Source organism: Somniosus microcephalus, chromosome 2 (genome assembly GCF_052327205.1).
Source record: "Somniosus microcephalus isolate GS21.2 chromosome 2, FLI_Smic_1.0, whole genome shotgun sequence".
Taxonomy (NCBI): Eukaryota; Metazoa; Chordata; class Chondrichthyes; order Squaliformes; family Somniosidae; genus Somniosus; species Somniosus microcephalus.
The window spans coordinates 22,635,888-22,649,918 of NC_140988.1; the positions used below are offsets into that span (position 1 = coordinate 22,635,888).

The 14,031-nt window shown below is 45.7% G+C and overlaps 1 protein-coding gene across 7 annotated transcripts in view; it reads left to right on the forward strand.

Annotated features, from left to right (window-relative positions):
• gpat3 (glycerol-3-phosphate acyltransferase 3) overlaps positions 1 to 12,287 on the forward strand; it is an 84,367-nt gene extending 72,080 nt beyond the window's left edge. For all 7 annotated transcript variants that reach the window (XM_086007446.1, XM_086007445.1, XM_086007470.1 and 4 more), the window contains exon 13: positions 10,124 to 12,287. In XM_086007446.1, coding sequence (XP_085863572.1) covers positions 10,124 to 10,220 — 97 coding nt within the window. In that variant the 3' untranslated portion in view covers positions 10,221 to 12,287. The remainder of the gene's footprint in view (positions 1 to 10,123) is intronic.
• Positions 12,288 to 14,031: the final 1,744 nt, after the last annotated feature.

A 14,031-nucleotide genomic window follows, 5' to 3' on the forward strand; every position in this document is an offset into this window, starting at 1 on the left:
CTTAGACTGGGTATTATGTAATGAGAAAGGATTCATTAGCAATCTTGTTGTGCGAGGCCCCTTGGGGAGGAGCGATCATAATATGGTGGAATTCTTCATTAAGACAGAGAATGAAGTAGTTGACTCAGAGACTAGGGTCCTGAACTTAAATAAAGGAAACTACGATGGTATGAGGCACAAGTTGGCGAGGATGGATTGGGGAACGTTACTTAAAGGGTTGACGGTGGATAGGCAATGGCAAACATTTAAAGATCGCATGGATGAACTACAGAATTTGTTCATCCCTGTTTGGCATAAAAATAAAACAAAAAAGGTGACTCAACCGTGGCTAACAAGGGAAATTAGGGATAGCATAAGATCCAAGGAGAGGACATATAATTTAGCCAGAAAAAGCAACAAACCTGAGGATTGGGAGCAGTTTAGGATTCAGCAAAGGAGGACAAAGGGATTAATTAAGAGGGGGAAAATAGATTGAGAGTAAGCTTTCAGGGAACATAAAAACTGACTGTAAAAGCTTCTATAGATATGTGAAGAGAAAAAGATTGGTGAAGTCAAGCATAGGTTCCTTGCAGTCAGAATCAAGGGAATTTATAATGGGGAACAAAGAAATGGCCGACCAATTAAATACACACTTTGGTTCTATCTTCACAAAGGAGGGCACAAATAACCTCCCAGAGATGTTGGGGAACATAGGGTCTAATGAGAGGGAGGAATTGAATGAAATCAGTATTTGTAGGGAAATGGTGTTAGGGAAATTGACGGGATTAAAGGCCGATATGTCCCCAGGGCCTGATAATCTACATCCTAGGGTACTTAAGGGAGTGGCCCTAGAAATAGTAGATGCATTGCTGGTCATCTTCTAAAATTCTATAGACTCTCTAACAGTTCCCATGGATTGGCAAATAGCTAATGTAACCCCACTATTTAAAAAAGGTGGTAGAGAGAAAACGGGGAATTATAGACTGCTAAGTCTGACATCGGTAGTGGGGAAAATGCTAGAGTCCATTATATAAGATGTAATAGCAGAGCACTTGGAAAACTGACAGGATCGGACAAAGTCAACATGAATTTACAAATGCTTGACTAATCTACTGGAATTTTTTGAGGATGTAATTGGTAGAATAGATAAGGGAGAACCAGTGGATGTGGTGTATTTGGACTTTCAGAAGGCTTTCGATAAGGTCCCGCATAAGAGATTAGCGTGCAAAGTTAAAGCACACAAGATTGGGTGTAAGGCACTGTCTTGGAAAGTGAACTGGTTGGCAGACAGGAAACGACGAGTTGGAATAAACAGGTCTTTTTCCGAGTGGCAGGCAGTGACTAGTGGGGTACCACAGGGATCGGTGCTAGAACCCCAGCTATTCACAATATATATAAATGATCTAGACGAGGGAACTAGATGTAATATCTCCAAGTTTGCCAATGACACAAAGCTGGGTGGGCGTGTGTGCTGTGCGGAGGATGCCGAGAAACTCCAGTATAATTTGGACAGGTTGGGTGATTGGGCAAATGCAGTATAATGTGGATAAATGCAAAGTTATCCACTTCGGTGGCAAAAACAGGAAGACAGATTATTATCTGAACGGCAATAGATTGGGAGACGGGAAAGTGCAACGAGACCTGGGTGTCCTTGTGCACCAGTCGCTGAAGGTAAGTGTTGTGTCCGTGTATAATAAGACACAGACTGTGGAGAACGGTACAACAGGTGTTTACTCAACGTGGCTCACAGTGGAACTGATCTGTACAGATTACTACTCGGGGCTATATACAGGTGTGGTCACTGCCGGTACTACAGTATACATGAGCTGTAAAAGATAGTTCCCCACTTAAAGGTATATACATTACAATTCCTCCTTTTAGATTAACAGTACCATAACACTCATTTAACAATTAAATATCAAACTTAATTACGATTAACACTTAACATGCAACATTAGCTGAAAATAGTCTATTTATATATTCAGTCTTTGGGGAGGCTTCCTGATCCTTTCTGGATAGCGCCTTTCCCGAGTGTCTTGCTCTTGGTGCGGAGGCGATTCTGGCCCCCTGTCGTCGGTTGGTTCATCAGCTTCCGCTGCTACTGTTTCTGGGGTAGATGCGACCTGTACGTCGGGTTCATCACCAGGTACGTATGGGCGAGGCATGGGGTTGACTTGTTCCTGTGACTCTAGGATCTGGTCAGCATGGTGTCTCACAATGCTCTCCCCAACGTCCACTGTGTACATTAGTGGGCCCTGCCGTGTGCATATCGTTCCTGGCTGCCATTTTTCTGTTCGGTAGTCGCGGGCCAAGACTGGTTGCCCTACATTGAAGCTCCTTGTTGGCTTCTCATGGATGTGCTGGAATTGCTTACTCTCAACATCTCTTCGTACGTTTGGTCTGAGCAAATCCAGGCGAGATCTTAACCTTCGGTTAAAGAACATCATGGCTGGGGCCTGGTTGGTGACTGCATGTGTCGAACAGGAAATTGTCCACCTTGTGCTGCAGCGGAATGTTGTCATTGTACATAGCCTTTGTTGCCTTCTTAAAGGTTTGTACGAACCTCTCAGCCAATCCATTTGTGGCTGGATGATACGGGGCGGATGTGTAATGCCATACCCCATTCTTTTTCAAGAACCTCCGGAACTCTTCGGACACAAACTGTGGTCTGTTGGCGGAGCAAATCTGTTCTGGCAAGCCATTCCTGGCAAAAATGGTCCGTAGGACTGCAATAGTTTTCTCCGTGGTGGTGGAGGACATTTTGATGACCTCGGGCCATTTCGAGTGCGCATCCACGGCTATTAAAAACATTGAGTCCATGAATGGACCAGCAAAATCAATATGTACCCGTTGCCATGGAGATGAGGGCCACTCCCATGGGTGTAGAGGGGCCTGTGCTGGTGCATTTTGGACTTTCTGGCATCCTGAGCAACTCTTGGTCAGGTCCTCGATTTGTTTATCGATTCCCGGCCACCACACATAAGCCCTGGCTAGGCTTTTCATTTTTACCCCTCCCAGATGACCCTCATGAAGCTCATTGAGCAATCTATCCCTTAACTTGGGTGGAATTACCACTCGGGATCCACACATCAAGGTCCCCCGGCACACTGACAGCTGTTCTCTCCTTGTCGAGAATGCTGGCAACAGTTAATCGCCATGTGCTGGCCATCCCTTCACCGTCAAATCATATACCCGAGACAGTGTCGGGTCATTTCGGGTTTCCTTTTCGATACAAGCGTTAGTTACCGGTAGGTATTCAACTATAGTCGAATGGAATATTTCGACAGGATCCACTGCTGGTGCTTCCTCCGCGGTAGGCAGTGGCAGGCGTGATAGCCCATCAGCATTTCCATGCTGTTTCGTGCCCTTATATTCAATCTCATAGTGGTTCGCCCCTAGAAAAAGTGACCATCTTTGTAGTCGTTGCGCAGTCATCACCGGAATGCCCTTCTTCGGATTAATAATGGAGACAAGAGGCTGGTGATCCGTCAGCAAGGTGAATTTCTACCCGTGCAGATAGTGATTGAACTTTTTCACTCCCCACACTAGGCTGAGGGCCTCCCTGTCAATCTGGGCGTAGTTACGCTCGGCTGAGGTTAGTGATCGTGACGCAAAGGCTATTGGCCTCTCTGAGCTGTCCGAGAATTTGTGCGACAGCACCGCTCCAATGCCATAGGGTGACGCATCACATGCCAACCGAATTGGTAATGCTGGGTTGTAATGGGCCAATACCTCTTTCGATGTGATTAGTGTTTTGCTCTTCTGGAAAGCTCGTCTACATTCGTCACTCCACTTCCATGGCACCCCAGTTTGCAGTAGGGTGTTCAGTGGGTGTAGTATTGTAGACAAATTTGGCAAGAACTTATGGTAGTAGTTTACCAGCCCGAGGAACGACCTCAGTTGTGACACATTTTCCGGTGCTGGAGCCTTGACTACTGCCTCAATCTTCTCTGGGGACTTATGTAACCCCTCTTTATCGATAATGTGGCCACAATACGAGATCTGTTTTCTAAAAAACTCGCATTTGGGGCGGTTAGCTCGGAGCCCATATTCCTGCAATCTAGTGAGCACCTGCTCCAGGTTGGCAAGGTGATCACTGTCATTTTTGCCCGTGACCAGGATGTCGTCCAAATAACACTGGGTCCCTGGGATCCCTTGCAGGACTTGTTCCATTGCCCTCTGCCAAATAGCCGGAGCTGATGCTACCCCGAATACCAGCCGGTTGTATTGGTAGAGACCTTTATGGGTGTTGATTGTGAGGTATTTTTTTGATGCTTCTTCTACCTCCATTTGCAGATACGCCTGGGCCAGATCAATCTTAGTGAAGCGTTTCCCTCTAGATAGCGAGGCAAAAATATCTTCAATCCGTGGAAGTGGATATTGTACGGTATGAAGGACCGGGTTCACTGTTACCTTAAAGTCCTCACAGCTGCGAAACTTCCTTAGTTCCCCAGGCGTGCTGCTCAATGACTTTTTCATCACAGGGACGATGGGTGCAGCCCACTCGCTCCAGTCTGCCTTGGACAGTACACCTGAATGTTCCAGACTCTCCAGCTCTGCTTCGACGGCTGGGCGGATCGCATAAGGTACCGGTCTGGCCTTAAAAAATTTTGGGCTTGCGTTTTCTTCAATTTTAATCGTCGCTGTCATGCCTTTTAGTGTTCCGAGTCCTTGCTGGAACACTTCTTTCGCGTCAGTTAGGATCTTTGACAGTCGCCCAGGTGTGACGCGTCATCCTTTTTGTCAGCCACAGTCAGTGCCTGTGTGGAATGCCAATCCAGTTGTATTTTCCGGATCCATTCACGTCCCAGTAATGGTGGTCCTCCATCTTGCAATACATACAGGTCTAGTTTTGGTGTTTCCTTACTGTTATATATAACGGTCACCCTTATTTTTCCTTTGGGGTAGACTTTTTGCCCCGTGTATGTCTTCAAAATAATTTTTGTGTCTCTCAAGGGTATGTGTGAGAATAGCCGCTCGTAGTCCCGTTGGTTTATGACTGTTAGGGCTGATCCTGTGTCCAATTCCATCTTTACCTGGACTCCTGCTATCTTGAGAGTGACCCAAATGGTTCGGTGATCCTCCGTTGTGATCACATTATGTAGTTTCAGACAACTCCGTTCCCTGCTTTCGGAGTCGTTATCACTCTTTTGTTCGTCTGAACTATTCTCTGTCATCTTATGTACCTCCTTGTACTTTCCTTTGGTAGGTTTCTTATTGCTGGTTTTCTTTCCCGACCTGCAGACTCGTGCTATGTGTCCTACTTTTCCACACTGTCTGCACACTTTGTCTTTGAACCAGCAATCATTCTGGTCGTGTGTTGTTCTGCCGCAGCGATAGCACTTCTCTGTTCCATATGACATTTCATTTGTGCCATATTCTTGTGGTCTCTGTTGTATCTCTGCAGCGCCCCATGCTGCTGCTTCATATGATACCGCAATGCTGAAAGCCTTTGCCAGCGTTAGGTCCTTTTCAGATAAAAGCCGTTTCTGGGTTCCTTCACTTTGAAGCCCACACACAAACTTGTCCCTTAAGGTATCTGCCAGTCCTGCTCCAAACTGGCAGCGTTTCGATAGTTTGCGCAGTTCTGTTAAATAATCAGCATTGCTTTCATCCTTATGCTGGTTCCGTTTGTGAAACTTGAATCTTTCTGCTATCAGCAGCGGTGTGGGGTTTAAATGTTCCTTTAGTATCGTTACTATGTCTTCAAAACTCTTTTCCATTGGCTTCGTTGGGGTTACTAGATTTCGTAATAAACCATACGTCTTTGCACCCATTAAATTTAACAATACCGACGCTTTCTTGTCATCTGACACCTCATTTGCCTTGCAGTACACCTCTATTCGTTCGACATATGTAGTCCAATCTTCGACTTCATTGTCAAATGCGGTGATACTGCCACTCTTCGGCATTTTGGGTGTGGTTTAAAATGGCGTCTCCCAATGGCTTAAAATGGCATCTCCCGCGCTTTCCTTCCTCCCCCGCTGCTGCCAACACCACTCCCGGCGGTTCTCATGGCAATGGCGGCGCCCTGTAGGTTTCACGCGCTTCTCCTGCGCTGCTGCCAACGCTGCTCTCGGCGGTCCTCATGGCAATGGCGGCGCCCTGTAGGTTTCTGCGCGTCTCTCTCTCCGACGCTGCTCGGCCCCTGAACACTGGCTGCGCTCTGCCCTCTCTCTCTCTCTCTCTCTCTCCCCCGTCGACGCTGCTCGGCCCTTTGCTGTGCCGCTCGGTCAGGCTCTAGCCCGCCGCTGTCCGGGAAGGGTCTGCGCACTACCTGTTGCCAGCCCGTTTCGCTGGACCACCTCGACTGGAAAGCCAAGCCTGGCTCTCGACAGCCTCCCCCGCAATTCTCGAGTCTCTGCTGGATGACTGGGCGGTTGCCCGTGATCGACGCCCGAGTCTCTGGCCTTGACCTCCAATCCACTGATCTCCAGGAACGAATCCCCGGGAGGTGATGCAGAGTTGCAGGTAGGTTCGAACTTGCCTCGTCGTCAATGTTGTGTCCGTGTATAATAAGACACAGACTGCGGAGAACGGTACAATAGGTATTTACTCAACATAGCTCACAGTGGAACTGATCTGTACAGATTACTACTCAGGGCTATATACAGGTGTGGTCACTGCCGGTACTACAGTATACATGAGCTGTAAAAGATAGTTCCCCACATATACATTACAGTAAGCATGCAGGTGCAGCAGGCGGTTAAGAAGGCAAATGGTATGTTGACCTTCATAGCAAGAGGATTAGAGTACAGGAGCAAGGATGTCTTGCTGCAGTTGTACAGGGCCTTGGTGAGACCACACCTTGAGTATTGTGTGCAGTTTTGGTCGCCTTATCTGAGGAAGGATGTTCTTGCCATGGAGAGAGTGCAGCGAAGATTCACCAGACTGATACCTGGGATGGCAGGAATGACGTATGAGGAGAGATTGGGTCGATTAGGCTTATATTCGCTAGAGTTTAGAAGAATGAGAGGGGATCTCATTGAAACTTATAAAATTCTAACAGGGCTAGACGGACTAGATGCAGGAAGGATGTTCCTGATGGCGGGGGAGTCCAGCACCAGGGGTCACAGTCTAAGGATAAGTGGTAAGACATTTCGGACAGCGATGAGAAGGAATTTCTTCACCCAGAGAGTGGTGAAGCTGTGGAATTCTCTACCACACAAGGCAGTTGAGGCCAATTCATTAAATATATTGAAGAAGGAGTTAGATATATTTCTTAAGGCTAAAGGGATCAAGGGGTATGGGGAGAAAGCAGGGACAGGGTACTGAGTTTGGATGATCAGCCATGATCTTGTAGGAATGTCTAGTTACCACGGTAGCACGGGATGGAGTGAAAAGCGGCCGCATTGATCATCCGCCGGTGCCGTGCATCCACCAGGAGGCCGTTGGCGCACAAAAATCCGCCCCGAGGATGGCTTGAGAGACTTTGGCCGTAATGAAATCCCAATAAAACCGCTAGCCGCCGAAGCACACCTGGACCCGCCGGCTTCCGAAGGTCCGAATGGCCCCGCCATTAGCCGCCTGGAGGGAGGGGCCGTGCCCCCCAACTTGTAGTTCAAGATTTGACGCGGGTAGGATGCTACACTGCGCCCCGGTGTCGCAAAGGAAATGTCGACCAGATAGGGAGTCGTTGATGAAGAGGGGTTTTCCCGAATTACCGATTGCCATCGCAGCCGCGGGGTGCTTGTTATAACCAGTCCTCTTTCGACAGGGTGGCGGCTGTTTTTTTTTTTTTGAGCGATAAGTTGCAGAGAGGGCGGCAGCGTCTTGCTTTCGCGCCAAAACGGGCATGGTAGAAGCACAACCCCGCAGGTTGAGGGGCTGGAGCGGTGTCTGTGGGGCTGGGCGCCTCGTGGCAGCGCAGTCCTGCTGTGTCACCGCGAAGATCTTGTCTGCATCGGCAGCCAGCTCTGCGCAGTCGGTGACTTCCGACCTGGCTAGGGCAGCCTGAACCTGCTCCGATAGCTGGCTGAGGAATAGCTCCCTGAAGAGGAAGCATTCCGGTTCGGAGCCCAGGAGTGTGCACATTTAGCTCATGAGCTCGGACGGCTTGGAGTCCTCGAGGCCGGGCATATTGAGCAGCCGGCGGGCGCGCTCTGACTTCGTGAGCCCGAAGACCTGTAACAACTGCGCCTTTATTGTATCATACTTGCGATCTTCTGGTGGATTACCAAGCAGGCTGACGATCCGCGAGGCTGTGGCGCTGTCGAGGGCGGAGACCACGTGATAGTAACGGGTCTGATCCACAACGATGTTCCTGATTGCGAACTGGGCTTCAGCCTGGATGAACCACGCGGCTGGCTGTTGCTCCCAGAACTGTGGTAGCTTCAAAGCAACGGCGTTCAATTCCATGTTCAGTAACTTCCGCGAAAACCGTTCGCAAAAGTCGGGGTCACCAATGTAGGAATGTTTAGTTCCTATCCAAAAGACTGAGGTCCACTCAGGCGATCAAATAAATGAGGTTTAATGAAAAGTAACAGAGTTTAACGGATAACTACAGGAGAACATCGAATATAGGTCTAGTCAGTTCGGAGGCTCCACGAGGACTGCTAGCGCGGTTCCGTGGCTGACGTCATGACGTTTTTCCCGCCGGTGGGGATCACGTGATGAAAGGCGTGATGTCATCGCGTTTGCCCGTGCTATTAAAGTGATTGCGCTCTGCACATGTAAACAGTGAAAACAAAGATACAGACTCAGGCTGCAGCCAACATATTATTAAAGGGAATTATATACAATTGATTGGAGTCCCTTAGTGGCTCCGCCACAATCTCATTAAATGACGCAACAGGCTTGAGGGGCCAAATGGCCTACTCCTGCTCCTATCTTCTATGTTTTGTACCAACCCCTGCTTGCCCATCACCTCTGTCCTTGCTGATCTACATTGGCTTCCTTTTCCCCGATGCCTTAAATTTAAAACCCTTGTCCTTGTCTTCAAACCCCTCCATGGTGGTGCCTCACCCTATCTCTGAAATCTCCCCAGCTCTTCCTCATCTCCACTCTATGAACATGCCGTTCTTCTGACTCTGGCCTCTTGTGCTTACCCCACCCCCAATTCATCCCACCACTGGTGACTAGGCCTTCAGCCACCTTGAGGCCTGCACTATGAAATTCCCACCCTAAATCTCTCCACCTTTGACTCCTCCTTTAAAAATGTTCTCAAAATCCATCCCCTCAGCCAAGCCCTCCGAACCTCATCCTTCCTGGCTCAGTATATGCTTTCCTTAAACTCAACTGTGAAGCACCTCAGGATGTACCTTACATTAAGGATGCAAGTTGTTGTAATCATTGTCTTTCAGGATGAACTGCCTGTGTTTTGTTTTTCCACAGCATGTGACTGAGAGCCAGTTCTCCCTTCCCACACTTGATTACTTATGTTTATTTTTGTCAATTTGTTTTTCCTCCTTTGGTTCATTTAACTTTAAAAGAATCCCATTGCAAAGCACGGTTCTATTCTTTGCTTTGCTGAAGTGATGTTAGCAAAGTCTCTTAAAGCCCTGGCACCAAGTGATTCTTTGTCTGTGCCAGTGTTAACCAGTACACTTCATTTCTGAGTGCAATACTGGGCATATTGAATTGTTGCCACAAAAGTAGTCCTCTCCTCACTCACCCTCCCAAAACAGGATGTCATGAAATGACTCATGAAGTAACACTGGGCGGCCAGCTGGTGGCGCCGTCCAACGAGTATAAATACTCGGGCGTGGGCCCAGCTTGCTCAGGATGTTTCTGTAACCAGGAACTAGTGCTGTAACTAGAATCTCATGGTTGTGAAACAGTTGATTAAAGCCTTGTTTTATACTGAAACCAAGTGCTCAGTCGTCTTTTTACATCACAGGTCACACCCAATTGAGAGCTTCTGCCATGCTCTGGGCTGAGGAGAATTATAGTGGAGGCAGAGAATGTTTAAAATTATGAGGAAGATTATACTGTGCTAAATAACCTAGTGATCACTGCGATGGCAGAATTATTAGCTCCCTGGAAATTCTCCCAAACATAGGAAGCACAATCTCCTAATCCTGAAGCTAACAAAAGATTACTGTTTCAAATGCATTTGGATATTATCAAAATTGATCTTTGGATGAGTGTCTGGCACAAGTATGAATGTTGATTAAATTGGGATTGAATATTTCCTTTTGTCTAGGGATGGAGCTCTGAAAAGAGCCAAAGTTAAAGACAGCTTGAAGGAGCAGCAGCAGAAATACTACAGCAAGATGATCGTCGGGAAAGAAAGCAGCTGAAGAGAGATGAGATGTTAATCCATCAGCCCTCTCCTGATGGTCATTGTTTACGTCTTCCTGTCACTTGGATTTTCAATGAATGTCTTCTCTTTATTTTTGTAACCTGAGAAAATTTATACATCGAGTCCCAAATAGAACAATAGCTATAAATGACAAAGACCCAAATGTGTTTTGTGTTTTGTTTTGTGGCAAATCTCTCTGAGCCACTGGTAGATGATTAGTGTTTCTGTCCTGGTTGGCCCGTGTTGTTCTTTGAAGCAATGCTCTGGTATAATTGTCGGCATCCCATAACTGCGATGTGGTGGCAGGCCTCGGGACTCGAGGAAGCTCCAAAGGGACTTCCAAAGACACCCAAAAGCAAAGGGGCACTTTCTCAAAAGTCAGTACAATGAATCATTTCTACCACTCCGGCAGGTAAGGGTTGAATAGCTGTCTGCTAATACGTTTGCACATGCCACCTGGCCATAACTAAAACCATTCCTGCTGTCATGAGTCTGCAAGTTTACATGCATGAACATTTCAAAAGTGTGAGGGGCTAATGAAACAAACTTAACTTGATTTATTTCAGATCAGACAGCACCAAAACTAAGACTACTGCCTCCCGTAAACCTGTCTCCCTTTAATATATTGTGTTTTTTCTCCCTTGACACCAAGACAAAAAAATCTGTCTCTGCCACAGCTAATGAAGTCCATTTTAAATTCATGTTTCTCTGACTGAAGCAAAAGAGATAAAAATGTATATGTTTTCCTGTTTAGGGCATGACGAGCTCTGCTTTCATTGCAGGTATATGTAAGAGCAACAAATGGAAGACTTGTATCATTATTCAAGTTTGGAGACAGTTTCTGAATAAAAGTTGTCGGCGGGATGTTCTAAGAACTAAGAATTGCCTTAAATGTGTCCTTTAAAATGGAGTCAGACTGAATGCTGGGAAAGGAAAGGGCTAATGCTAATTAAACCACGAAGCCTACTACAAACAAATAAAATATTCCTTGCCAGGGATAGAAAACAAGAAATTAAGATCACAGGTCTTGAAGCTGGTTAAGTGGGACATAAAGATGTCCTTCCTTACCTAGACCTGTTTTAGTCCCTTTGTGAGCAAAGACCTGAAAAGCTAAGGACTAAGTGAGCAACTTGGCATGTGTAGATAATTTATTGATTTGAAGGTTTACAGCGGTACTAGCAGGGCTGTGCGAGGTGATTGACACCAGAAGGGCTGAACATTTCTAACATGTCATTCAAGATTGGTCAATAGAATTGAGGAGGCTTCTTTGAAATTAATGATATAGAAGGTGGTGTTTTGGCACTAAAGTCCTTCGCTCTTAATTTAGTTCTAGTTCATTTTGTAGTTCTTGTAGTAGTCTTTATAGTGGGAGGTGTAAGAATTCTTTGTCTAGTATATGTAGAAAGGCACCTCTCTAAAATTGGAGAGTGCGTCTCAGAGAGAGAATGGTTACAGAAGTTAAGATTGTACGGCTATACCAACCACACACAGGCAGATATAAGTCTGTCACTTAGATGTACACGTCTCTCTGAGATCAAGGAAGGTGAGATTTAAGCCAACGAGTCCAGATACAGCTACCAGTGTGGAAGCTGAATTGATCCAGGGCAGCGGATCCAGGAGGAACGGATGGCACCTCTACAGACAGGTTCATCACTGTGACGTCTCGGAAGGTTAATCCTCCCAGGGGAAGACGAGGCAACCAGTTCATCTCCATGCCAGCTCATAAGGACGAGGTTGTGTAAGCTCTGGAAACATTGCTAACTGCAGGCATATAGACTTTATCTAGTCAATAGACTGGCTATCTAATGCTGTTAACCTGTCGGCTATCTAAGAAGTCTAATCGAAAATTAATCTCAGCAATTTATATCAATCTCAGACACTGATTTCCACTAAGTTTATAAGTAGTTAATGTTAAATTACTGAGACATAACCGAACTGCCCTTGTAACCTCCGTTACTAATTACTTTTTTATTAACCCCATCTACTAACTATTTACACACTCAATGTTTAAGTGCTGCTAACTATGATTGTAATGTTAATAAACAATTGTTAAATTGACTTTTAACATGACTTTGTCTGACTTCCTTGATTGGCAAGAAAGAGTTAATTCATTCACTCGGCAGCTTGTGCGAATCCTAATAGATGGTGTAAATGTTAATATAATCTGAACTGGTTGATGTAAAACAGTTCGAGCCAAAATTTAAGCATTATGAACTCCTAGGCATAGACGGTGGGTGGTAAACCTCAGATGGTTCTTTGACGAGGAGTTAAGGTCAAGAAGTTAAGGATTCATCCGGTGCCCTTGAATGTTCTTGTCAGGGTATCGAACCCAGTGTTCTTACAGCATCTAGAATTTAAATGAAAGGCAAGAAAGCTGCAAAGGCAGGAAATCTGAAACAAAAGCCAAAAATGTTGAAAACACTCAGCAGGTCACTCACCACCTTCGCTAAGGCACATAGAAGAAGCACTAGGTTCTTCTAGATACAGCACTAGTAGAGCATATCAGTGAGGATGTTGTTCCTCTGGAAAAACAACTTGTTAATCAAAACAATAACAAAAATGCTGGAAACACTCAGTAGGTCAGGATCTGTGGAGATAACATTAGTTAATTTTTGAGGTATGGACCCCTGATCAGAACCGATCATAACCACCGCTCCCACTTTTGCAGACAGCAGGTGCTGGCGATGGTTCTGCTGTTGCCATTTACAGCTCCTCTAGACCCATCTTTTTGTTTCTTAACTTGTCCCATTACCACCCCCTTTTGCCTTGCACCATCATCCATTTTGTCATCTAATCACTCCCACCTTCCACCCTATCACAGACCTTCCCTTTTGTTCTTTCCTCCCCTCCCCCCTTTCCCTGCCTCTCTAGCCTGCTTAAAACCTGTTACACCTCTAACTTTTTCCAGTTCTGACGAAGGGTCATCGACCTGAAACGTTAACTCTGTTTCTCTCTCCACAGAAGCTGCCTGACCTGCTGAGTATTTCCAGCATTTTCTGTTCTTATGTCAGATTTCCAGCATCCACACTATTTTGCTTTTGTATCCGAACATGAGGTTTCTGTTCCAGAATTTAATTAAATTTTAAGACGCTTTTAGTTACACTAAGTACTGTTAAAGATTTAAAAAAAAGATGCAAATATACTTAACCTTTTTCAAGTTTTCTATTCCTTGATTTTCACCATAAAAGCCCAGATCCTAAAAGGATGAGATCATATGCTCATTGGTTGTCTATTAAGGTGCTGCTGTGATTAGGCTCTCCCCGACGGCAGTTGTAAGGAAATATGAGTTTGTATTTTCGCCCCGACAGATACATAGAATAAACTGAAAGGTGTTTAAAGCTATGCTTGAAATTAAAAGAAAAACTTGGTTAAAACGGGCTGTAATGTGATTTATGTGCTTTGGTTTTATGCAATACTAGTCAGGTGAGTGTATAGTTTATCAAATGTGACTGTATATCCTGAGAAATGTTTATATTTTGCCAGTTCGACTGATATTCTATCCAGCAGTGTTGGCCTGGCCTCGATGAAACCACATGTGGTTCAAATGGAGCAATTGTTTTAATAACACGGGTGGGAAGGGCAATGAGGCTGAGGAGAGAGAACTGAGTTATGAGGAACAGTTGGAGAAACTTGGACTCCAGCCTTATAAGGAGGTGAATGAGAGGAGAGTTTATAGAAAAGTGGATTTAAAGATTAATCCAGAGTGCTATTTCAAGTTAAAGCATAACTGCAGAACAACAGGATGTGGTGCAATTAGTCAAAGGCAAACTCAGGACTGGTGTCAGGAAACACCACACAGAATGATTAAT